This window comes from Cupressus sempervirens, chromosome 4, assembly GCF_028749045.1.
Source record: "Cupressus sempervirens isolate cs-2001-9-10 chromosome 4, ASM2874904v1, whole genome shotgun sequence".
Taxonomy (NCBI): domain Eukaryota; kingdom Viridiplantae; phylum Streptophyta; class Pinopsida; order Cupressales; family Cupressaceae; genus Cupressus; species Cupressus sempervirens.
Genome location: NC_143121.1, coordinates 640,706,119 through 640,733,950, shown reverse-complemented (window position 1 = coordinate 640,733,950; position 27,832 = coordinate 640,706,119). Strand labels below are relative to the sequence as shown.

Here is a 27,832-nt window from a genome sequence, read left to right as displayed (position 1 = left end):
AATTCATTTGAGATAGGTTCCAACACTAAAGGAGTGAAGACAAAGATTCCAAGTTTCTTTAGTTGACAAGATTTAAAACTTTAGCCTAATTTTAGGGTTTCAAGATTTGAGACTTAGCCAAATTTTAGGATTCAACATTTGTCTTTCAACATGGAGTCCAGTAGATGAGTGGTTGTAACCATGAGCCCTCACCCTATGCATGACCATTTGAGGGTCTCTGCTTACTATTCTTGATTATGTTATGTTTAGTTGGAAATGGACATGTATGTTTAACCATGCTAGGAAATTTTACTTTGGGTTTAAAAAGAACATCTCCTTTGGGTATTCTCATGATTCGTGTAATCTTGGACTATAGGTTGGTAAGTAATGACGCTTGGAGATCTTTGGCATTTGGTTTATGTTAGTCTTTTGTTGCTCTCTAGTGTAAGTTGTTGTTATTGCATCTTACCTAAAAAAATATTAGCCTTTATTTATCCTTGTTCCAAGGATCTTCGAGCAGAGCATTACAGGTGCATTTTGTAATAACTATGTTGTCATTGATGTCAAGACAAAGAAGGAACGATGACTGGTATAAAGTCATAACTGTCAAGGCACATCGATCTTGTATGTGCAACTTTGGTTCACAAGGGTGATTAAAGAAAGGTGAAGGACAAGCCCAATAGAGGTGGTAACAAAGGATATCGACTTATATAGAGTTATGCTAAGTGAAGTAAATGTGTAGAAGGATGTCAAGTAGGCAAGGAAGTTAGAATGACCAGTGAGCATACATGGTGTTTTCGATGAATCATCAAGAAAAGCATAAAGTAGGATACCCATGATTGCCATGTCACAAAGTAGGTAGGAGTGCACTCATCATTGCACTTAATGGTGATGTAGCTATCATATCAAGGAACATTCAATCTTTCCAACAATGCAAGTCACTGAGGACATGAGACATCCATGACTCTTGCATGAACACACTACATCTAACAAAGGTGACACACGAAAATAAGGGGAAGTCAAGCTAGGAGTAGACTTGAGAATCCATATTTTGAATTCACAAATTAGGGTTTCAAAGTTGAATGAGAAGAAACTATAAAATAGAACATTGTCTTAAGAGAAAAGGTTAGATTGTTGATTGATTATCCAGAGAGCCATAAGAGCCAAGCTAAGCATAATCTCAAAGTGAGAAAGAGTGATAGTGATAAGTCACATCTAAGGAGCTAGTGTGTTGAGGAGAAGCTAGTGAGCTCGAACAACACAAGTGAGATCATGTGCAAGAGAAAGTAGTGCCATGCATCTAAGTGACCATGTTTGGAGTTGTAGAGTTGAGAGAAGGCAGAGCACAGTTGTAGACATATCCACAGAGTGGTAAAGGGATCTATATTCAGGCTAAGTGTAGTAGCTATTTCATTAGATCATCCCTTTGTTGTTTAATAATCTCTACAATAGTAAATTCCTGTTAGGAATAAGGTGTCTCAACCTTGGATAATTCCTATTCTTATTATTTGTTTTGTAAATGTATTTTTTGCAAATAATGTAATTATTTGTGAGTGTACATGTCTAGTTGGTATGTTGATGTGTTACTCCACTTGCATGTGTTAGCATCTTGAATAGTGTGTAAGGAGATCATGACTGAAACAATTATGATGGATTCCTATGATGCGTAATAGCTATCTTTGGAAGATGTGATGATGGGTGAAGATGTGAAGACATGTGGCAATTGATCATTGAGTACTATACACTCAAGTCTCCATCTAGCGTGCGGGAATTTTTTTTGGGTTCCTACTTTTTCGGAGAATGGTAAAACCCTAAACCCTAATACAATCCTTCTTTGGAAGTTGCCCTAAAAATGGAAAGTGCATGATATAAGCGACTTTAGGGTTGTAGATAGGAGAGAGTGAAAAGTGTATTGTTGGTAGTGTTTTGTTGTGACTAGATTTGTCTTCCATGTCCTAAAAGAACTTGCATTGCAAATGTGTTGTAACCTTTGTGTTGAAGATAATACATTGTGCAGGTTTTGGAGAGATGGGGTTGTTTTACCAAAAGGTTTTTCCCCACTGGCATATCTTTGTGTTTGTGTTTTCTTTCTCTATCCATTTTCTATATTCATGGTTGATTGCAATATTGTTGTTTATATAATATCGAATTTGAAATTGTAAGGATTTAAATAGAATTTACACAATACTTTCCTTAAGGGATTAGTGTAAGAAGCTGTTTCCACACTTGAGTTTCCTTACAATTTTGTCGAGAGTGGACCCTAACATGTTCTTTGTACTAAGTCCCCCAACAAGGTGATCCATTAACTTGTGTTTTGAAGTCATTTAACCAAGCTGTTCCTAATAGTGCAAGACTTTCATGGGTCTTATTCAAAACCCTTAATTGGTTCTTATCCCAGCCATGTTTCCACAAGATAAACATTGTGTTATGTGTTGTTGTGATTGTCTTTGTTGTTTTTGCCTAATCTCGATTAGTTATGTTGTCGCTAGCACTAACCTACATAGTGGTATAAATTGTGACAAAGGATGAAAAGTTAAAACTACCAGAGTATAATAATTCACACCCCCTCCCCCCTCGTTGTATACCAACTTGTGATTGAACCAACAACCTCATATATATGAGCTATAATGATTTAAAATCTGTTAAAAATAACATCTAATTAATAAATGTAATCTTTAAAACACTTATAATATTTCTTAAAATTACTATTAATAATTATTTTAAACAAAATTTTACCTAATGAAATATTAGAAATATATTAAATAACTAATGACAAATTCATCGTATCTATTACACACAAAGATATAATTGCTAGTATACTCAATATATATATTTTATCTTTAATAAAGTCGTGAATAAAATTACAAGGGAGCAACATGAAAAACACACGAAGAAACACGAGGAAAAAACCAACCATTTTAGATATCAATTAATAGCAAAAATCTGCAACTTGAAGTTCTTAGTATTAAAAAAACAAGCTACTTTTTGGAGACTTCCTTTTCATGTCAAATCAAATGCACATGGACATTGCTAAACAAAATTGAGAATGAAATAAGTGTTAATGTATTCAAGGGACTATTTATTCGGCTTCAAAGTATATCTTGTAGAAAACCCTATTATATTCAATTTAATTAGTGTATATATTGTTTGGGTTTGATGGGGACGTACATAAAAGTATAATCGATTTTGTGGGTGACAACCTATTTTAGGAGGACTTGGGTGGGTCCTTAAAGTTTGAGGGTCTCTTTCCCTTAACTTACTAATTAATGTATTTTCTTTTCTTTAAAAAGATTAGGAAGAATTGAATGTTGAAAGTGGTTATGTAAGCATACATGAATTAAATTAGTCTCTTTTCCTCTATTAGTATTTTTGATTTATTCTTTTGATAGACATCCATTTTAGATATAAAATATAAGATTATTTGTGAAGTAGAATATTTTAAAAAGTATTTGATGTATATAATTTTCTAATATAATAATTATATTATTTGTAAGTAGTATATATATATATATATATATATATATATATATATATAATTTAGAAATCTATGTATTCATAATGACAATACTTTTAAAGTTCATTAAGTCACTTGAAATTCGTTGGTTTACAATTCATTCTGATTCTTTTAGTAGGTGACATATCTATTTGTCTTTAGTATTATTTGTAATTTGGGAACATGGATACAATTCATTAAAAAAAGTCAAGAGTAAAGCTATGAAATTATAATTTGTAGACGAATGTAAACACTATTGAACATTTGATTCTTTACAACTCTCCATAATTGCAAAATGATATCATGTCTATTGAGTTAAGAACATATTAGTTTTCAAGTCCACTCTAAATAACCCTTCTCTCTAGTTAAAAAGATGAACAAACGTGACAAGTAGATCTCTACAAAATAGCAAACCATTATTTTTACCATAAATGTAAAACAAGACAATCATTTCATATAGAACGAACATGTGGACATTGAAAATTTAGAACTACTTTATCATACCAACTTTCTTGCAAACTAATTAAATCAATTGTCAATTAAATAATTGCCTTCACCATTCATTATAAATTGATTATTTTCTAAGGTGATTTAATAAAACTAATTTATGTAAATAATCTTGGTCTCCAAATCTTCCAATGAATCAATTATTAATGTAGGATAGTTAATCCTTGACATCTTTTACCTTAATATTCAAAATTCACAATATTATTGTTCCCTTTCCATTTCATTGCAGCCATTAAATCTATCTAAATTAATTAAAATATAAACTTATTATCATAACATTGATCCTACTTCCACTTTCTATATTTGTGAGCATGGCACCTCGTAACACTCCTTGTTCATATAGGTGGAGAGGTTGCACTCTTCAGAGCATACTAGACTTTTACTTCAACCCTTTTATGCTTCTCTACGTGTGAGATACACGGTGTGAATCCACTAGCTTGATCCTCTTGACCTATCACCACTCCTTTGTTCACAAATATGTGACTATATTTTTCCTACATGCCATGATAAATGAGTATTCCTCGCTTCTTAGACATTATGTGACACTTGTTACATGTTTATGATTTCAATTCATACACCCAAATCCCCATTAACTAATACATCTTGGCTCTTGACTTTCCTCCTAAAAAATCTATAAATTGAATGCCTCTTATTGCATTTAGACATCTTCAATTTTAATATCATCATGTTGTCTACTTAATCTCTCCTCATTCAAGTTTATTATCATGTTTTTGGTTTACTAAGTGACTACATTCCACCATCACAAGTCATCATACAAAGTACATCAAGTGATGCATTTGATTTATTCCAATTTTGCCTTTTCTTTGGAGAAGAAATTGAAAGAAAAAAAGGAATAAAGATTTTTTGTTACATTTGATTATTTGTGTTTTCATCTATGATATTTTCCTCATTTAGCTATTTGAACAAACAAGCATTACAATAATCACCAACAAGTAATTTACGTTCTATAACTAATAATCACGACTCCATTTGCGCTTCCATCTAATGTTGAGACAAATGGGGTACATTTGGGACTAGAGGTGAAAATATATCTATTTTGCAAAGAGAAATGAGAAATACTGAGATAATAACCATTATGATATTTGAAGAAGTACATTATGTTGGAGCCAATAGTTTGATAGTTAAAGTGGGGAAATAAAGATTATACATTATTCATAAATTATTTATAATTATAATTCAAATTGGAGCATTATTAATGACTCATCAAAGAAACCAATATAATGTAGTTTAGTTCCATTTATCACTAAACTCTGAAACCCTTTCTTAAACAAACAAGAAACTTAAAGACATTAATGTCTAAAAATTTCTTAAACAAATGGAATCATATTACAATAATATTATTTATAATAACTATCAAGCTTTACATGAATTTGAATTAATGACTTTAAACAATTTGATGATTATATATTGAACAAACCAAATTCACAAAGAATGGGGAGGTAACTGAGAGATTAAAAATTTGACAATCCATACGACTTAGTAGATCATACAATAGAACATGATTTTAACTGAAACACTTTACATAGGTTTGCTGCTATTTTGAAACTTTTTGAATTGATCTTAAATTTGAAACGACTAATCCAATATTTGTTTTACAAAGAGAACTGTGAAATGTTGGGAGAATAATGGTACCAATCTTTCAAGAAGTTGCTTTAAAATGGAATCCATAATTCAATTTTAAATCTGGGAAACAAAGATGACCCATAATTAAGAAATTATTCAAAATAGAATATTCTTAATGACTTGCCTCATAAACCAATATAATGAAATCCAAGTTTCATTTATGAATCGACAACCCCCCCCACCTTCCTTTTTTTGTTGAAGGTTCAAACCTCGATACTTGATGAGCTCATTTAGAACCAAACAACTTTACCAAGAATCCAAAGACCTATATTGACAATAAACCCCTTTCTTTAACAAACTAAAGACTAATAACTTCTATACAATTTTTTTATAAAATTAAATTAATTATCATAAATTATTTTAAATAAACAATTACTATAATTTCCTCAAAACACGAGTCTCCACATGTTTACTAAATTTTATATCCTTGAACAAACCAGCCATGTTGACCAACTTAACCCCTCTTTGAACAAAGAGATGTTTTTACTGAAAATCATCACATACAAAAACAACAACCAATGCACGTAGAAACATGTAAAAATTTAAACTTCAAGTTTCCCCCGAACACACTTACCAGTTCACCAAACCCTAAAAAAAATAGTTACAAACCCTATAGTACACTTCACTGCACAGTCAATGTCAGTGTCAATGGCTTACCAGCCATTGAAAGTGGCATTCCATGCAAGCAGCAGCAATGGGGGATGGGACCCAAAATAAAATAATGTAAAGGAATGTTCCACAGTCCACAGATCCAGTTTACGAGAAATTATTTGAAATGGCAACCGACGCAGTTAAATCCCGCTAAACAAGTCACACCGACAGCTCATAACAGAAGAAGCTTGAAATCACGTAATAATAATTAATGGACGACGCCAAACAGTGAGGCGACGGGCCTCCTAATCACCCTCAATTCGTCTACGCGTCACCGTCAGTCATTAATTACTTATTCCGGTCAAATCCCGATAAACCATCACTGGTCTTCGATGCTTGGCATGCGGAAGCTTGTGGCCGGGAAAAATGGCAGACGGAGCTGAAAGGAAGTTGAATGCTGTCGAATTCTGAACTGGGACAATTGCGGTTTTACAAGATTTGAGCAGGCTCTGTAAGTTTTCGTAAGACCCATCGCCGCTTTTGCCTTTTTCCGGCTTCCCGAATATGTTGTTTTGTCGCATTGATGTAGATTTAAGCTCACATGCTTTAGATTTCTTCGCCGGGGAATTTGGAGTTTTTTATTAGTGTTCATTGTAAATTGCGAGGAAATTGGAATCTGCTTGGAGTTTCCCGCTGTCTGTGCAGTTTTTGTTAGTGAGATATGTTAAATTTAGAGCTACATTGGGTGATTGTTTGTTTGGCTTTTGTTTCTTGTTCCCGTATTTAGATGCCTTTTTGAAACATGGTATAAGTACGAAATAATTTGACCGGTGAAGAGCGCGGTGTGGTTGGTGTATTTGCTTGCAGAGTCTGTGGTAGGTGTGGGGGAATGAGAATATGGGTTGCATTCTGGTTTATTAGCCATTTTTGCCTAGTACAGATCAGATCTGATAGTTATTTCGGGAATATTTACGGCACCGCAGTGTGGATTTAAATTTTTAGATTAATTTGTGGAATACAGACTAATGTCTCTCTTACGCTACCGAAGGACATGTATTCTGTGAGATTTATGGAGGTTTTCCGTTCAGGTAAGTGGATGAAGCATGCTCCTTAATGCAGCGTGCACTTTGGGGATTCGTACCTGCGAGCTCGTTAGCTATTCAGGACGTATGCTCATTCATACTAGGTACTGAGTATACTAAGGCGCATTGGCTCTGCTTGAATCTGTCATTTTCATCGCAAATTTGACTTTGGCCTTTAAATGTGATCTGACCGACTCCTGCAATTTGCATGCTGGATATCGGTTAATATAAGAAGTTTGAGTTGTGTGCTTTGGATGATTGAATCTGAGATTTGGTTATTGATTCAATGCTGTAGATTGCTCCTGTAAGCTGGTATTGTTGCTTTATAGTTTTTGGGACTTGCCTGAGCCGTCGCATTCCATTCGAGCTCGTGGAATGACTTGGTGTATATTATCCCTCAGCTCGGCGATGGAATCGGTTCATTCGTTTGGCACTTGAGCTCATCCAAATTTACGCGGTATTTTGCATTCTAGTTTGGTTATTTTCTTGCCGTGTTGAATTGGTCGTTCTCTCTGTTTAAATTTTGAGTCTCAGTTTCTAGTGACATTTCAAAAGTGCGATTTTATTGGCGTTTTCCATGATTCGTAGGTGCAAGGCAGATCTCTCTGCCGTTAAAAGATAAAGTCCGCTTGTTTTCTCCCGTATTGAGTCTCTGTTATTCATGTTTTGAGATGTGCCGATACCTTCCATCTAAACACGCCTGTTGGAAACTACAACGATTTCATCTGTTGAAACAACGTAAGTGCAATTTTACTGCACGATGTCACATATTAACCTATACGTTGGGGTTCAGTCTAGGAGATTGAAACCTGGAGATTCGTTATGAAAATCCTATTTACATTAGGGTTTAAGTTCATCCCAATTGACTTGGCATTTTGCATTATATTTTCAATGATGAATTTGTCAATTTTTTGGAATTTGACTTTCGAACATTTCAATGACATTGTTTTCTATTCCGTATTCTGACAATTTCAGTGAAGATGAATCAATTTGATTTAATTGGTTTGGTATGACAAACGGGTTTTCAAGTCAATAAATTCTCAGGGCTTCCTGTATTTGTTTTCGTGATAATTTGTTTACAACGCTTTTCTGTTTTTCATCTTATTTGAAAGTTACATTTTCTTAACCAATATTTTGTTTGTTTATCCTTGCACGGGTTTTGAAGTCAATGGATGCTAGCGCCAGGAATTCCAGCCTTTATCTTTGTGATAATTTATTCACAATTCTTTTCTGTTTTTCATCTTTTTTGAAAGTTGCATTCTCTTAACCAATATTTCGTTTGTTTTTCTTTGCTTAGTTATGAGCTGTTCTGCTACATTGTTTTGTGGCCTAGATCTTCAGATTGCATGCGAACAGACTATATTAACTGTTCTTTTTTGACGTCTATATAGCTTTTCTAGCAAATCAGAATAACAGGCGATTTGGAAGCTTGTAAATGGAGCAGTGGGAAGCATAGGATACAATTTCTGGGCAATTTTATGTTACAATATGAGCCTTTTGAGACTTGCTTGCTTGCCAAGCTAGGTTCTATTGAAAAAGAACCTAGATCTCATATTAAAGATTTGGGATTTCCTAAGTTCATATTTATTGGAGAGTTTAAATGTTGACGGAAGCCTTTTCTACAAGCCACCTAAATTGCATGTGAATTTGTTTTTGATGTTTTTCTTTTGCCATGAGGGAATGTGGCTAAACAAAGGCTAGTAGCAAGATATTGTCTTATGTATTTCAGAATGAAGTACTAAAAATTCCCAGTCATTGTAAACTATTGTTTCTTTGACAACTTTGTAAATTACCCCTGGATACGTATTTGTTGACACCTCTGGATGCATGTTTGACATTTGTTGACACATCCTCATTGGGAAGTTCTGATGAAACTTTGGCTTGAACAATTTGAGTAGATGCTGAACTTTTCGGTGTTTCAAATTTAAACCTGTTATTTCTGTTCAAGTTCTATTCTTTCATAATTTTTGTGTTCTAATTCCTTTTACCCTGTACTGTAGAGAGCTATTCAAGTGACCAAGTCTGGTATAATTAAATAAAAGGCAGCTTTCAAACTACTGAGATGCAATAGGGGCATGAGAAGAGGACACAGTTTCTGTGCAAGCTGACTCTTCCATCGTCTAATTGCAAACATAGTCAAAGAATATATCTAGCAATGGTTCTTGGAATTAGATCAAAAAGCAAGAGAGAATCTTCTCTCCATGTCAATTTTGCAATCCATCTGCAGGAGATCAAGCCCTGGCCACCATCCCAATCCTTGAAAGCCCAAACACCAGTAATATTGCACTGGGAAAGGGGTGATAGACATGCTGGAAGTACAAGAAGGGTCATACCTCAAGTAGAGCCAGACATGGGCAATGGGAAAATAGTATTTAAGGAATCTTTTTTACTCCCTGCCACTCTATTTAGAGAGTCCAGTGATAAAGGTAGAAAAATAGATGGTGAGAAATATCAGAAAAAGTGTTTAGACTTGAACTTATATGAGAGTAAAACTGAAAGAACTGTAAAAGGGCAACTTTTGGGAAGTGCTGTTGTAGATCTATCTCAATATGGCATTCTTAAAAGTTCTATTACTATTAATGTTCCTTTCAAGTTAAAGAGAAGCTACAGAAATGCAGTTCAGCCATCATTATTCTTGAGCATTGGTCCATATGACAGGAATGGTTCAACAGCAGCCGATATACTTGAGAATGAGAGAGTACAGGCATGTGTAAGTTCTAGTACTTCCCCAAGGCATTCACTTTCAAGTAGGACTTCCTTGGGCAAAGATAGTAGGGATGAAACATTAATGAGTGATGAAGGTGCAGAGGAGGCAGAAATTGCATCCTTCACTGATGATGATGAACCTTCTTCTTTTCATTCTTTATCACCTGATTCTGGGTCTACATCAGAAGCAAAACTAAATTCACCTTCCACAAAATTGGAGCATAGTTTGCAAGATCAACAAGTGGAGGAAGAGGTATTTATCTCTGCATAAGCTGGTGTAGAGTTTCCGAAATTTGTCTATTTCATTGCAAGGATGTTTTGCAATTGCTCCATTAGTCCTTCAGTTGTGTGCATTGTCTACTACATGCAACTGCCACACCAAGTTATCAAGTTGGTCAAATTTGTATGGCTGTCCAATATTTATTTCTGTGTGTATGCATTTTATTAATTTTGTTCAGCATGATTTGCTAGCTTGTGCTTTCTGAAACATTGTGCTAGTTTTTGGACTTTCAAAGCAGACATGCAATCTTGATGGCATCAAAATGCATTGTTTTGATACAAATACTTAAAATATTTTACACCTGAAGGCTTAAAGTATTAGAGTTATGTGCCTATGCAATAAATTATTTGTATATGTATGTATCTTATTAATTTTGTTCAGCATGATTTGCTAGCTTGTGATTTCTTAAACATCGTGCTAGTTTTTGGACTTTCAAAACAGACAAGCAATCTTGATGGCATCAAAATGAATAGCTTTCATACAATTACTTAAAATATGTTACACGTAAAGGCTTAAAGTATTAGAGTTACATTCAAATTATGAAAGAACTGTTAAGCCATCTGGTTTCATGTTTTTTTTCTTATTAATCTTAGACATGGGGTTGGTTAAAGTTATTGAGTACTAATTTCAGCAAAAGGCATTTGAGTAACTTTTGTCCACAATAAACTATGTTTGATTCTTATTTCAAGGATAGATGTGTATTTAATGTTGAATGATTATACATTTTCTGCCTGCTTTATTTGTTTATTGAATCAATATTTTGGAAGTTCATGTCTCAACGTGTGCTTTGGCCTTTTGACTTAATGGTATGTTCTTGACCCTTTAATGTTTCTACACTATGTGTATGTTTTGGGTGCTGGGTATTTGGTGGTGACATTCTTAGTGAAACCTAACTCTTCTAATGTTAAAATGGGGCTGTTTCAACTACCCACAACAGCTACAAAAGTGGTCCACAGACATCTTATATGCAGGAGATGGGGGACTTATTAGTGCTTCTGGCTACTTAGTCTGGGTTATTTAATACTATCTAAGATTCTAAGTATCTTGCCTAGCATAATGACTCCCTCCGAAAAGTGTGTAATGTTTTCGGATTCTCTTTGTACGCACATTAAATGCTTTCTATTCTAATTTCATATTTTCATAGCTATTGAGTGCTCAGAGGTAAACTTAGTTTATAGATGCTGTATCTAAATGTAAATTTGAACTTTATTAATGAAAAATATGTTAAAGTACTCAAGCCAAGTCTCTGAAGGGTTTGTAATTCGACCATTTTCTCTGTCTAGCATTATGTAAATAATTATTTTTCAATTTTTTCCTATGATTTGTATTGAGGAGGTGTTTTTGTGCTAACTCAGACATTTGTACTCTGTCCTTGTGTGTCTGATTGCACCATCTTCACTCTCTTGGCAAATTGTGGTGATCCTGTGTTGGTCTTCCAAATCATTTATGAATGTTATCCGGAATTATTTTTAATGGCAAGCTAGCATCTCTTCCTTTTTTTCTAACAAGTTTTCTTTCAGTTACTAAAAGATGAGTGTGATTGCAGCCTGGAGGCATTCCTACCAACTCTGAAAGCGTTCAGAAAGCTACAATTTTATCAGTAGACGTATTTCCAGCTAAAATACCATTATCATCATCCTCATCCAAGGGAGCTCTTTCTGGAGATGGTATTACCTTGTATGCATCCTCTGATGTTTCTTCTGGTCCTGGTAGCAATGAAAATGAAGATGCTATAATTCTTAATTCTTCTGGAACTAGATCACAACAATTATTAAACGAGAGTCCCGTTGTTTCCCAAATAAACTTTTCATTTTCCCCATTTAATGAGCACAAAAGTGAAGAGCGGACTGTTACAGAGAAATCAGGTAGAAATAAAGTACCACCTGATTTAAACAAGGTGATTAACAATGTTGTAGGAGAAGATGGAATTGGTGAGTGTGGAAATTTAGGAAATTATAGAAAAGAAGATCCAGACGTGAATGTAACACATGATGTAAAAGAGGGCTTGGATGAAAAACTTACAATTGCCAAAGTTACTACTATAATCAAGGCCTTTGATATTACAGCAGATGAGAAGCCTCCAGAAGTGAAGAAGGCAGAGCAGAAGAAGGGAGGGAAAGAAAGTAGAGAAAGCATTGAAGGAAATTATTTATTAGGAGACATAACACCAGATCAAAGGCAATTAGAGACGACAGAATCTAATGTGAATGATGGTAAAAGTGCATATGGAGCAAATGTTTTATGTTCAAGAATAATGACCCTTGCAGAGGAGGTGGATATGCAAACACCAGTTTCGGAATCTATGGTTGAAGAAGAAGCACTGAAGCAATTACCAGAAGGGGTTCATGCAGTGGAAATCTCACTGGATAATATTGCACAGCAAACAAAGGTTGAACAAAAGGAAGCAAACTATCAGTCAGTGGATATTTGGACTCGGTTGGCAAAGCCAACCATGGAAAAACCAGTTGGAGTTAAGCAGACTTCTAAATCATTTCGAGATACTTCCAAGAAGGCCACAAAAGTCGGTGCAGAGATGAGAAATGGAGGCAAAAATGGTTCTGGAGTACGTATAAAGTCTATACAAGATAACAAATCCAAGAATTTGAAGGTTTCTACAAAGTCAGTTTCTGACCAAGAAGACATAAATCCTGCAGCAGAACTTGATGATAAATTTATTGAAGAAGTAAAGGAAATTAATGTTTCTGAAATTGCATCGGGTAATAATGGTAATGATTTAATGGAAGAAAATGATGTAAAACCTGATGAAAGATTTTCAAAAGAAAACATGAAAATTATTTTTGCAGAGGCAAGGGCTGCTGTTGCAGATGAGAAGGTCAAGCAAATGGAATCAGAAATTGAAAAGCTTGAGGGTGAATTGAGAGAGGCTGCTGCTATCGAGGCTGCTGTGTATTCTGTAATTGCCGAACATGGGGGTTCATCTCATAAAGTTCATTCTCCTGCTCGACGACTAGCAAGGCTTTATATTCACGCATGCAAGCATTGGAGTCAGGACAGAAGAGCAGGTGCTGCAAGAAATGCGGCCTCTGGGCTTATCTTGGTTGCAAAAGCCTGTGGGAATGATGTTCCAAGGTAATCTGGTGCCTGATATTCAACAAAAATGCATGTCTGATTTTTTAATAAAAATATCAATGAAAGCAGCTTACATTATTGGACATTAAAGTAGTTAATAACTTAATAGTTTCCCAATAAGGGAAAAACAGTAACCTGCAAGAATTGCCTTTTTGATTGATACTTGCTATAAGTTCTTGTTACTCATATCGAGTCATTTCTACTTGAATATAAAGTCTATTGGGTGATTCCTTTCTTTCCTTCCAAACTCTGAGTTTGACTTGTTATAGATCCCTATTTTAATGTTCTTATTATTAGATTTTTTCATGTTTCGTAAGATACTAAAGTTTAAGAACACATGATGAAAAGCCTATCAAATGTCTGTAATTTCTATTTAGTGGATAGGTACTGTTGTTTATCTAGCTATTAAATGAATTTTAAAAGCATTTCGGATATAGATGGCTGTTAACATCTTTTCTTTTTCTCTTTCAGAGTGGATTTCTTTGTTAAGCCCCATTTGCCTTCATTCCTCCACATGACAATGATGTTTAGGCAATGGAATTTAGAGGAGTTAATTTCCTAGGATTTATTATCCAAGCTAAGACAAAATTGAATGGGCTTCCAAGATTTTTGTGGTGATTCTCAATGCCCCTGTGAACCAATCTTGGTAGATTTTAGTTGAACAGCTTGCTCTAAATTTGCTCTGACCAACCATGAGTGCTGTGTGATGCGTTTCTCCTGAATTTGTTAAGGTTCTCTTTTACAAGGTTTCTTATCTATTTCCATTTTTCATTCCAAAAATCTGTTGTCAACTCAGTTTGGGTGGAGGTATATTATGCACCTTGGTTACAAAAACTGTCGTGGCAACTTCTCCAGGTTCTTTTGATATTTTTCATTTGATAATTTGTTTAATATCCTCTCGGCAGTTGTTCTTTGCTAGATGATACCCCTCCTCTTGATTGGTTATTGTTGCGATTTCTTATTAAAATTGGGCTTACTCAGAGGGCATGTTAAACCTGAAATGTGGATTCTCCTAGTCATAGTTTAAGGTCTTCATGCTTATCTTCTTACGGAGCCTTTTTAAAGGCCTATGCTTAGCACATGAATCATTGGTCTGTTGTGGAATTTGTAGTTATTGTGATTCTCATCTTGTCTACTATTCCAGGAAATGCTTTATCATTTAAAACTTCACAGGAAGAGCAAAAAAAAGAATACATATATCTGCATTTTGGATAAGAATCTCTTTGGTTGGATCAAACTGAATGCCCAATCTCATAAAGATCCCAGCCCCAATTAAATACCACCATCCACTGTGGAAAACTTTTTTCCAATCTGTCTACTTTTTGGTTAGAACTTAAGCGAATGCCTTAAATCTCATAAAGAGCCCACCTCATTGAAAAACCGAGGCTTACTCTAGAATACGGTTCTTCCAATCTGCCTAAGGTAAGGTGGAGTTTAATTACTATTTGCCACTTATGACATGTTCATTATTTCAAATCCATGTCCGATTACCCAATTCTCATGAAGTGACACATCTGCTCATATTTTATGAGTTACATTGCAACTATGTAATGTTCATTTTGAATGCTGGTATGAAATCAATGATCTGTTTGCAGTATGCACCATAAGTTGTCAAGTTCGAGCTATAGTGTTTGGTTGGTACACTTTAACAGGACAGCTTTGCTTGGATCTTTGAGGCTTAGTTTTTAAGTCAACTGTGAAACATAAATAAGTGAAAGACTCATTCTGCATGTAGGGCTGGCTGGTACTTCAGACTTGCTTTAGCAAGATTCATTTTGATCTGTTCGTGAAGGCTGCATAATATTAACTCTGATGGGAGGGCACTTTTCTTTTCTTGGAGAAGCCCTCAATCTTGTGATGGCCATCTTCAGCAATTCTATTACCTTCTAATTTCAAATTCAACCAACAAATTTTCTTTTAATTCATTGACAAATGAATAGTGTCTAACTCCTGATTTGGGGTAACTAGCTATTTATCATCTTTGGTTTAAAAATCCTCAATTCTATATTATGCTTCAAAATGTTCATTGCCTGTACACATAGTGATATGTGCTCTGAAGTTTGAATACCTATTGGAGATTGATTTGGAAATTGTTTTTCAAATGGTCAAAGGGGAATATGGAAATCAACATTACTTTAGTTTGTCCTTATTGCTTTTCTCTGTCAACATCTAAAAGTTTACTGAAATAGTTTTTACAGCTCTACACATTTGTTGACAGTTTGAACCTGTCATGTGTGTTATGCTTATTTAAAACTATAACTCATTTACATCGGATGCAATAATTTTCAAGCATCTGGAATGAGATGTTTTTGATAAGTGAACTGGTCTGAAGAGGGATGCATTGCCAAAACTATTTAAGAATTGGTTTGTTGTAAATTATTAGTTAACCCTCCCATGTTTGCTTGAATGTGCAGGTTAACCTTCTGGTGGTCAAATACGGTTGTCCTGCGGGAGACCGTCTCCCAATCTTTTGACAGCTCCCAATTATCATCGCCGGTTTCATATTCCAATGGGTCAAATGGAGTGAGGAAAGACCAGAGACTGTCCTCTTCACAGAACTCCAGGAACAGCCATACTAAACAGGGAAGAGAAAAGCTTAGTCCAAAAAAGAAGTTAAATGACTGGGAAGAAACCCAAACCTTTATAAGTGCTTTAGAAGAAATTGAGTCATGGATATATGGAAGAGTCATTGAATCTGTTTGGTGGCAGGTTAAACATTCTTGTCTTTGCCTCTTTTTCAACTTCTATATAGTTGAAACTATGCAGTATTATTCTTTTTTATTTATATTTTGTTGTGTTTTTTTTTAAAAACTCATTAGATTTTGATCAGATATCTGTTGTATTGCAGACCTTGACTCCTTATATGCAATGTCCGACTGACGCGGCATTTAAGGAACATACAAGTTTAAACTCAAGCAAAAGCTTTGAAAAGTTACTTGGCCCTGAGCTTGGGGATCATCAGCAGGGAAAATATTCTATAGACCTTTGGAAGAAGGCTTTTCTGGATGCTTTTCAGAGGCTTTGTCCTGTTCGAGCAGGAGGTCATGAGTGTGGATGCTTAATTGTCCTGTCAAAAATGGTATTATGTTGTACATTTTTTTTGTTTGAAGGAAAAACAATTCTGTGACGATGCTATTTATATTTATTAAACACCCTAAATGTGTATGATTGAGATTAATAATGTAAATCAAATGCTTCTATGTTTAATAAAATTATAAATTATTAATATGATTTTAAAGGATGCACATACACATGGACTAAATGTTGTCTGACAATGACAAAATACTTAATACCACTGTTTGGCAATCGGAGAAAAATGGACATGAATGTGACATGCATGTGACAACATGGATTATGCTGATATTTGAAATTGGTCAGACAACCTAAAATGCTCACTAGTAAAAGTAAGTAAACATTTGGTATATTAAAATTTCTCAAGAAATAGGTTTGTATCTATGTTAATATAATACCTTAATGATACATTTTAAAAACATAGAAAGTATTTCCAGGATAGCATCTATCATTGTTTTATAATCTGGTGGATACCATCTATACCATCTATCATAGTTGTTGATTCTCTGGTTAGTCAAGCCTCTATTGCATACTCTCTCGAAACTCTCTAGTTAGTAGAAAAATAAGGAGATGTTTTTTACAGAAAGTCAAATTCTGATATTGCTATCAGGATTCAACTGTGCAGTTTTCGAGTTAAACTTATTGACCCATGTTTAATGTGTATGGATTCACAAGATCCATATCTTACAAGAATGATGGAACACTTAGCACTCGTTGCATCTAGGTGATTTTTATAGAGGTGAAGCACTGGGACTTCCTGGGGGGTCACCCATCCCATTAATAGTCTGGCCCAAGCCCGCATAACTATGGAGTTTCTTCCAATGTGTAGCCCACTTAAGACAGTTCCCCTTGTTGCATTTCTTGTTGCAGTATGTGACAGGGTTGAGAGGCAGAGCTGCTGCTGCCAAGCCCAGATTAAGGTCTTCAAGGCCCCATAGACCTTTATGGCATATGCCATCTTAATTTTTTCACTATGTTTTCAATGTTCCTCCAACATCAATCCTCACTATTTCCAACCAAATCTTCATTCTTCAGAGAACTAATGGTGAAGCTAGGGAATCAGCTGGCCTTAATGATGGGTGCTATGTAGTTGAGGACAGGGATACTGTCACTCTCGAGTCGTTTTAATTATTTGAACGGTATCATCCTAAATTTAATATAAGTGAGTGTAAATCTAAGAACACGAACATTAATAGCTGTCAAAATAGTCTATTCTGCCTCCAATACCATGTGAGTATTCCTTCTTTATTTCAAGGCGAACCATGTGTGTATGTTAAATTTGAGAACAAGAACATTAACAGCTGTCAAAATAGTCTATTTTGCCTCCAATACCATGTAAGTATTCTTTCTTTATTTCAAGGCAAACCATGTGTACATTTTATCATGTTGTCTTATCTGTTCAAAGCTTTGACACCAATTAAAATTGTCATCATGACATAGAGACACTGTGGAGATGATTGGCAGTTTAAGGGATATTTGAGAAAATTGTGGAGTAGCTGAGCTGTTCTGGGAGACCCCTGTTTCCTCTCAACACTCATCATCTAGAGGGGATGACCTAAAAATGTACACTCTTTGAGAGAAACGTCATGTAGAAATCTCTTCCCTGTTGCTGGTGGCAGGGGATGTTTCCCCTGGCATCTCTGTACCCTGGGTATCTCTTTCTTTGAAATCGCAGGTCTTAGGGGGTATGTGGCCCTGTGGGATACTAGTTTTTTTTATTAAGAATAAAAAAACAATAGAACAGTTGAGAAGACTATGAGCATACCACCACTACAGTAAAACTATTGTTAAGATTTATTATCCCATCAACAATGTGGAATAATACCATTTTTTTTTCTATTATATTTTTGACATTGTCGTGTTGTACATAATTTAATATAGTGACTGATTTTGTAGTTATATTTCTAATAATTGCCTCAATTTTGAACTTTTTCCCACTTTTCACAAATTTTGTGTGTTTCAAAAAATTTCCGTTCACCGACCATAGTGACTGCATTTAGAACTGGCCTTAAAAAATGCAGACTGTTTCTAGGATAAAATATGCAGTCAAGATCAAAATCCACAATATTCTGTGACATGCTTAACATTTATTCTATCTTAGTAAAATAATATATGTGATCCTTGTGTAACTGTCAGAACTTTCATATATTGCTATGGCCTTCATGTATTTACAAAGAAAATGTGTAATCATCATATACAGACTGTTCTAAATCTTTATATCAATCTTCTGCATGTGCTTTCAGGTTTTGGAGGTGTGTGTAGCTAGACTTGATGTGGCCATGTTCAATGCTATACTACGTGAATCAGAAGGAGACATGCCGACTGACCCCATATCAGATCCTATAACTGATCCTAGTGTTCTTCCCATACCTGCTGGCAATCTGTGCTTTGGTTCTGGAGCGCAGCTTAAAAATGCAGTATGTTTTTGTTCCACTATTTCTTAGTGTGCTTATACCAATCAGAAATCCTTAACTTGTGTGCCAGTCATATCTGTATGCTTTTGTATTTTGTTATGTTGTTGGTTCTGGTTCAGCTCTTGGTTTGGGTTCATTGATTTGTTTTTTGGATCTGGCCAATGTATCTGTTCGCTTGTTATGAATATTTTGAAATTTATCACATTTGCATATAGTCAGATGGGTTGAATGCATAGTTACACGGGGACACGTCCCCCCCTGCCCCATTTTGCCCCATGCACCGGGAACGGGGACACACTGGAGACTTGGAGACTCCGTTCCCCCATTCCCAGCGACATCACCAGATTCTACCACCAGATTCCACCACCTCTGTCGAGGATGGGGGAACGTCCCAGAGTCAACTATTTGCTGATTTGTCTATTTATGTTAAATGTTCAATGTTCCAATTCAATGCAATGTTCAAGTATTTACTCTTTTACATCATTATATTTTAGATGGCAATACATCTTTTCATAACTAGCATTTTATGTACTATATGTATAATATATACAACCCCCCATCCCCCACCGTCCCCAAATTAAGGCCCCTCTGTCCCCCCATCCCCTAGGATGGTCTAACTATGGTTGAATGTCATTACAGATTACAGATGGCAATGAAATTTAAATACATCGAAATACCTGTTATGAGACTATAGGATATAGACAGATGGCTGTGGAATTAAAATACATGGAAATGTTTATTATGGGAGTCTTGGATGCTGAAGCTTGACATTGAAGGTGCAAGTTGCAAATAATGGACCACAGACATTGTTTTTTGCTTGACTAAGGACAGAAATTTATTGTAGTATTTGATTAGCTTCTCACTTTAATAGTATTGGTATAAGGTTACTTGTTCACTGTTAGGGTATTAGAATTTAACCTAAGCCTGGTAAATCCTAAATCATTCAGTATATGCAAAACTTTACTAGATCAATAAGGTGGATTGGGTAGTGTTCTTTGAAAAGTGATTGTTTCCATTGTTTACTATGACCTTTTTGTTTGATCTTAATATGTGATATGATATGGACAATAATCTGGATATAATTTAAATTTATATAATAATTAAGTTGACATTTTTACCAGGCATAGTTTTAGTTATCAGACATGGAGCAATATTGGTCGATCACGAAGTCCTTACAAAAATGTCAGTTTATGAAAATTCTTTGTTGAAATTCTTGAGTTCTATTCCATTGCAAAGAAGATAGTAACACAGGCATCTCATCTTGCTTAAGAATTAGTTTTAATAGGTATCCATGTGGCAACTCGATTATCAACATTGATTCTTGAATGTTTATGTCAGCTGATGATGGGTTAAAGTATTTCTCATGTGATCTTGTGAACTTCTGATATTGACTGTACATTTGGAAACGGGGCTGCCAACACATTAGCAACTTGATTTTACTTTTCTCTTAATTGATTTGATAGAAGGCCTAAAATAGTTCAAATCCTGGAGTGAAAGAAAATACAGACAATTTCCTATGCTGACCTTATTTGTAGAGATGTCATGCTATCTGATCTGTACAAATTTCAGCTGCATTCTGGCATTAAAAAACACATTGCAAGGATAAAAGGAAAAACAACAATACAAGACAGTCATATACCCAGTAAAACCAAAAAGTAAAACTCTTTCAGGAAAAACATAGCCCCCAAAGGACTAAAATCAATGTATTTCCAACAACAAAGCAATCACAGTACAATTCAAGCCTTTACATAAAAATCCAGTTTCTTCCAAGGAAGAAACCATGCAAGATGTGACTTTTTTCTGCAGTAATGAACAAATTTTAATACTTTTTAGAATGAGACCAATGTAATTGGGCACACATTCCGCTACATGCTCTTCAAGAACTCCTAAACAAGTGATTCAAGTCTCCAAGGGTTTGCACTGAACTTCTATTTCTGTACTAGATGTTAGTAATTCTATTTCTGGCCTTCTATGTATAGGAATGAGCGTATGAATAAGAAATAGACTACACAACAGAAGTGTCCTAGCCAACCATAGTAAGCCATTGATACAACTGACAAAACATTCTACAAGACACTTATATTGCCTTTCCAAGCCTAGCACCCAGTTTGGGCTTGTAAGATGTGACCGAAAAAATAAATGTTCATATACAATCTGGAGTGCATTTTACAACGATTTCCAACCAGTAAATGCATTCTTCCAATAAGCCCAATAAACTATGTGCTTATGAAGGCAGGGCTTGTCAAATATTAAAAACATTTCTTTCAATGTGAAATGGACATAAATGTATATGCAAGAAAGATGTGGAGCCCACCATAAAAGTGTGGTGCCCCATTTTGACTCGACTACAGCTTTACAAAATATCAAATACTTCCATGTAAGGTGTATAACACTTTATCTTAACACAGAGTTTGTACTTTCCTTTGACCTCAAATATGAACTTTGGATAATATAAGAAAGCTTCACTGTATTGTAGGAAAAATCTCTTATGAATTCACATATGCATCCTCAGGTTAACAGCTGGCTATATCTGTTGTGTAGATTTTAAGTTTGAGAAAGCATTATGCAATGAGAGGATGTAAAGTTTGTGGTTAAGCATTGGCAGCAGTTGTGCTTTTAAGTGAATGATAAAGGACTGTAACATGGAGCTTTGGCAAGCTCAAAAGAGAATGATTCTTCTGGTGTATTCTTTGTTACTGTGCCGGACATAACTCATCAGAAATAGAGGAAACTGTAGAGTGCCAAAGCAAGAATATTGTCTAATGGTTTTCAATTTTGAGATTACATGGATATAATTTTTCGGATTCATCAATGAACATAAGCGGTGGCCTGAATAGTGTGCACATGATTTTGCTATGCAATAAGATACATTTTATTTTTTATACTAATAGCTTACTACGTGGGAAGTTTAGTACTCACAAAATTATAAATTGAAAAATATGATAGGTCAGATGAAATAAACATGCTGTAGAAGTATCTTGCATGATTTGCCTTTTTGATCGAATTTTCCATGATTATTTAAATTATCTGGAAGGAACATGTTCTTCTGATTATTGTTAATTTTGAGTTTTCTGTAAATGAATTAGTGTTGAGCGTTCCATCATTGTGTTTCCTCACACACTTCCCCTTTTGATGGGATATTCCTCTGCTCCTTTATGAGTAGATCTCAGGTGCATCTTTGCCTGCAGAAACTACTTTTTCAGGAAGGCATGTACACAAGTTTGGAAAGGTGTCTTTACCCAATTTAGTCTCATTATTCTCACTGAGGTGAATGTAATTTGATTTTGTTGCAAATGACATTTTCAGAAATAAATCACTACAGTGCAATTGTTTGTGGTAAATAATGTCATGGAAGTTACGATTTTCTTTGGTCCTATTGTAAGGGGAAATACTGGTTTATGATTTTGAGAACTACAGTACCTTCACAAAATTGGAAGGGTAAATCCTATTTTATAAAATGCATTATTTCTGTTTAATATTGTAGAGACGTGCATTATTAATATGCTCAAAATTTTCTTGTGCAGGTTGGTAACTGGTCTAGGTTGTTGACAGATCTAGTTGGAATTGATGCAGAGGACACAACTCAAGAGGATGCTGACACTCAGGAGGGTAATGTTGAGGGTGTAGAAGCATTGTTAAGTTCTTTCCCTCTTCTAAATGCAGCCAGTGATTTGTTGATGCTTCCAAAGGATATGCTCATGGATAAGTCCATTAGAAAAGAGGTAGTTTGTTTGTGCTGTCAGCTTAAGAGGAAAGTGAGAAATGAAACGGCCCTTAAGTAAATGTTGCAGTTTATTATTTCTTTCCTGGATGATTTGACATGATTATGCTCTCTCGTTCCTCTTTTTCTTAGCACTGAATATCATCTGTTAAATGAAGATATATAACTTTAGAGCATGATTCTGATGAGCAGGTTTGTCCAGTGCTCAGTTTACCTCTGATAAAGCGCATTCTTTGCAACTTTATCCCTGACGAGTTCTGTCCTGATCCTGTGCCTTTACAACTGATGGAGACGCTAAATGCTGAGGTAAGTTTCATCATGGCGAACTCTACTATTGAAACGAACAAGTTATGGTTTTCTGAGAGGGTATAAAAATACGTGAATTGCTTCCACCCCTCATTTACATATTTGACACCTTCTACGGCTTCTAGGTGTGTGATGATTGTAACTCTTTGATCTGTCATGGAAATATGTGCATGTTGCAGACACCTTTGGAGCGGCGTTTGCAGATTGAGGAAGATTCAGTTTCCATTTCTTTGGTTTCTGCTCCTTCCGTTGAGTACTCTACACCACCAGCATCATCAGTTAGAGAGAAGATTGGAGATGCAAATCATACCCGTCTTGGAAGAAGTTCATCTGTTGTTTTGAGGAAGGGTCATACTAGTGATGATGAACTAGACGAATTAGAGTCACCGCTTTCTCTGTTAGTAGAAACAGTGCCCACCATCTCTCCGCAAATGAACAAAGTGCAGAGCAATGGAAATTCTGGAGGAAACGTGAAGCAGTCCACCATCAAAACAGGGGTCAACAGACGCTATCAACTGCTTCGAGAGGCATGGGTTGAGAATTGATGATAGGGATATTCGATAACAATCTTTAGCTTTTCTAATATTTTTTGGCCCGAATGTATAGTTTGAGGGTGATTGTGAAATGCCTTTTGACATCATCATCTCCACTTGGATTTAGTTATCACTCTTTAATACGAAGATGCGGATTTTATTGTAGATATACATATGTAACATTACAGATGTACGACAGGTTAACATTTAAGATCATGATCAGAGAGGAATTGGAAAATGCTTGAATAATTACAAGGAACATTATTTCATATTCTACTTTATTGAGTGGAATTACCGGCCCTATCTTGCAGCAAAGCTCTTTTTGTTTTTGAGAATTGTTGTTTGCAATTTCTTTAAACTCCTATAAAGATCATTTGTTTGGTATACATTTGTGTAAAACTTGGCAATAGCAACCCAAGATCTAGAAGTCCAGTGCAAAGCACAAGATTTTGTGAAGTTCAATATGATGAAATAAAAAGTTATCTTTAGCAAATGTACAATGTATGAGAAACCCTTGGTTGTAGGTGATAGAAAATGTATGTATTCTAAATAATAATATAGTGCTTAACAATATACAAAAGGGAATGAATAATATAACTAGTACAATAATGACAAACCCTTGGTTGTATAAGTTAATATGACGAGTGTTTTGATCTTATGATATGTGATACACAATTTTATATGTATACTAAATAAATTGTGTTTAATAAGATACAAAAGGATTGAATAAAAGAAATAGTTATGTGATACTCTTATAGACACTGACACTATGGTAAATGTAATTTAGGGGAACATAATATGTTCATAGGTGAAAAGATGAATTTTGGCTGCTAGAAATTGATGAGGTATACATGTTTAAATAAATTTCTGAAAATAGAAGAGACAACCCAATGGGGGTTAAACTCACAAATATGAAAATTTGCTTTTATTGGTCTAGTGAAGATATTTGCAAACCACTTCTTGTGAGGCTTGCAAGACTTGCAAATCAATGATGTGTTCTAATCTCAACTATTATAGTGCATATGGATATCAGCATGTTCTTTGAGATTTGGATGATGCTTTGAAATTGAAAATAGGACAATTGGTCATGGAATAGTTGAAGCCAACATCAGTTGATATTTTGAAGCCAAAATTGTCAAAATATTTATATCCAATCAATTCTAATCTTGTATCACATAGTGATGCATATGTTGTAGATTATGCAAGATGTATTTGGTAGTTTTCCTTTGGAGATTGCATGGTTCCTGCATAAAGCAATAAAACATGATAACTACAAAAGAGATATCAAGGTGATGGAATTAGATGAGGCTCCCAACATGTCTATAATAGAAAGTGATGTCAACTAAGTAAAACACCAAGTCTCAAAGCTTTGACTTCAAAAAAAAATTGGAGTTAGTCACGTGGAATTGTAATAGAAAACCAAGAACATACTTGAGTTGAGCAAGAGTGCATCCAAACTAGATAGTGAAATCTCAATTTTGAGAAAGTATTGCAATGATCCCAAGTCAATCACAGTGAATCTATCCTGTAGACAAAGTTTGACTATTTCAATGATAGATGATTATCTTTGTATAATGATTGAAAGGTCAAAAATTGCATACCCCTATTTGCAATTTAGACTACACTATTTTAGCCACTTTCGTATCCATTCCTCTAGTATGCATAGGTCCATTTCAGCCCTTGCATCAACCTGTTCCCTCTTAGGATGCTCAAAATCCTTTTTGAAGGAGTATATTTTAGCATCAACTTCACATTAACCACATATTTTTGTTACTGCATGTCATTTTTAGCATGATTTGCTTAGATACTAATGTGATGTGTGGACGCCTATGCATCAGACATTTGTTCTCCAACATCATAATGTTTAGATGCCAACTTTGAGTGTTTTGATGCCAATTTTGAGTGTCACTACCCTTGATTGGTGTAAATGGTTCATAATATTTTAAAATGGTATGAAAGCTTCTTTCCCCCCATTTTCTCCTAGTTAAATCCGCCTTTTCATCTCATTATTTATACTTTTGTACTCTCTCTCTCTCTCTCTCTCTATCTATCTATATATATATATATATATATATATATATATATATATTCCTCTGCTCCTTTATGAGTAGATCTCAGGTGCATCTTTGCCTGCAGAAACTACTTTTTCAGGAAGGCATGTACACAAGTTTGGAAAGGTGTCTTTACCCAATTTAGTCTCATTATTCTCACTGAGGTGAATGTAATTTGATTTTGTTGCAAATGACATTTTCAGAAATAAATCACTACAGTGCAATTGTTTGTGGTAAATAATGTCATGGAAGTTACGATTTTCTTTGGTCCTATTGTAAGGGGAAATACTGGTTTATGATTTTGAGAACTACAGTACCTTCACAAAATTGGAAGGGTAAATCCTATTTTATAAAATGCATTATTTCTGTTTAATATTGTAGAGACGTGCTTTATTAATATGCTCAAAATTTTCTTGTGCAGGTTGGTAACTGGTCTAGGTTGTTGACAGATCTAGTTGGAATTGATGCAGAGGACACAACTCAAGAGGATGCTGACACTCAGGAGGGTAATGTTGAGGGTGTAGAAGCATTGTTAAGTTCTTTCCCTCTTCTAAATGCAGCCAGTGATTTGTTGATGCTTCCAAAGGATATGCTCATGGATAAGTCCATTAGAAAAGAGGTAGTTTGTTTGTGCTGTCAGCTTAAGAGGAAAGTGAGAAATGAAACGGCCCTTAAGTAAATGTTGCAGTTTATTATTTCTTTCCTGGATGATTTGACATGATTATGCTCTCTCGTTCCTCTTTTTCTTAGCACTGAATATCATCTGTTAAATGAAGATATATAACTTTAGAGCATGATTCTGATGAGCAGGTTTGTCCAGTGCTCAGTTTACCTCTGATAAAGCGCATTCTTTGCAACTTTATCCCTGACGAGTTCTGTCCTGATCCTGTGCCTTTACAACTGATGGAGACGCTAAATGCTGAGGTAAGTTTCATCATGGCGAACTCTACTATTGAAACGAACAAGTTATGGTTTTCTGAGAGGGTATAAAAATACGTGAATTGCTTCCACCCCTCATTTACATATTTGACACCTTCTACGGCTTCTAGGTGTGTGATGATTGTAACTCTTTGATCTGTCATGGAAATATGTGCATGTTGCAGACACCTTTGGAGCGGCGTTTGCAGATTGAGGAAGATTCAGTTTCCATTTCTTTGGTTTCTGCTCCTTCCGTTGAGTACTCTACACCACCAGCATCATCAGTTAGAGAGAAGATTGGAGATGCAAATCATACCCGTCTTGGAAGAAGTTCATCTGTTGTTTTGAGGAAGGGTCATACTAGTGATGATGAACTAGACGAATTAGAGTCACCGCTTTCTCTGTTAGTAGAAACAGTGCCCACCATCTCTCCGCAAATGAACAAAGTGCAGAGCAATGGAAATTCTGGAGGAAACGTGAAGCAGTCCACCATCAAAACAGGGGTCAACAGACGCTATCAACTGCTTCGAGAGGCATGGGTTGAGAATTGATGATAGGGATATTCGATAACAATCTTTAGCTTTTCTAATATTTTTTGGCCCGAATGTATAGTTTGAGGGTGATTGTGAAATGCCTTTTGACATCATCATCTCCACTTGGATTTAGTTATCACTCTTTAATACGAAGATGCGGATTTTATTGTAAATATACATATGTAACATTACAGATGTACGACAGGTTAACATTTAAGATCATGATCAGAGAGGAATTGGAAAATGCTTGAATAATTACAAGGAACATTATTTCATATTCTACTTTATTGAGTGGAATTACCGGCCCTATCTTGCAGCAAAGCTCTTTTTGTTTTTGAGAATTGTTGTTTGCAATTTCTTTAAACTCCTATAAAGATCATTTGTTTGGTATACATTTGTGTAAAACTTGGCAATAGCAACCCAAGATCTAGAAGTCCAGTGCAAAGCACAAGATTTTGTGAAGTTCAATATGATGAAATAAAAAGTTATCTTTAGCAAATGTACAATGTATGAGAAACCCTTGGTTGTAGGTGATAGAAAATGTATGTATTCTAAATAATAATATAGTGCTTAACAATATACAAAAGGGAATGAATAATATAACTAGTACAATAATGACAAACCCTTGGTTGTATAAGTTAATATGACGAGTGTTTTGATCTTATGATATGTGATACACAATTTTATATGTATACTAAATAAATTGTGTTTAATAAGATACAAAAGGATTGAATAAAAGAAATAGTTATGTGATACTCTTATAGACACCGACACTATGGTAAATGTAATTTAGGGGAACATAATATGTTCATAGGTGAAAAGATGAATTTTGGCTGCTGGAAATTGATGAGGTATACATGTTTAAATAAATTTCTGAAAATAGAAGAGACAACCCAATGGGGGTTAAACTCA

At 35.0% G+C, this 27,832-nt stretch overlaps 1 protein-coding gene across 1 annotated transcript; it reads left to right on the top strand.

Moving 5' to 3' along the window:
- Positions 1–7,013: 7,013 nt before the first annotated feature.
- On the top strand, positions 7,014–27,419 carry LOC149562866 (uncharacterized). Its single transcript, XM_089828032.1, has 14 exons — positions 7,014–7,400; positions 7,592–7,753; positions 9,297–10,255; positions 11,829–13,372; positions 15,787–16,081; positions 16,221–16,451; positions 18,688–18,861; positions 22,383–22,580; positions 22,772–22,885; positions 23,065–23,428; positions 25,530–25,633; positions 25,891–26,088; positions 26,280–26,393; positions 26,573–27,419. The coding sequence occupies exons 3-14, from the start codon at positions 9,452–9,454 to the stop codon at positions 26,936–26,938; spliced, it is 4,506 nt and encodes a 1,501-aa protein (XP_089684158.1). The 5' UTR covers positions 7,014–7,400; positions 7,592–7,753; positions 9,297–9,451; the 3' UTR covers positions 26,939–27,419.
- The last annotated feature ends 413 nt before the right edge of the window (positions 27,420–27,832 follow it).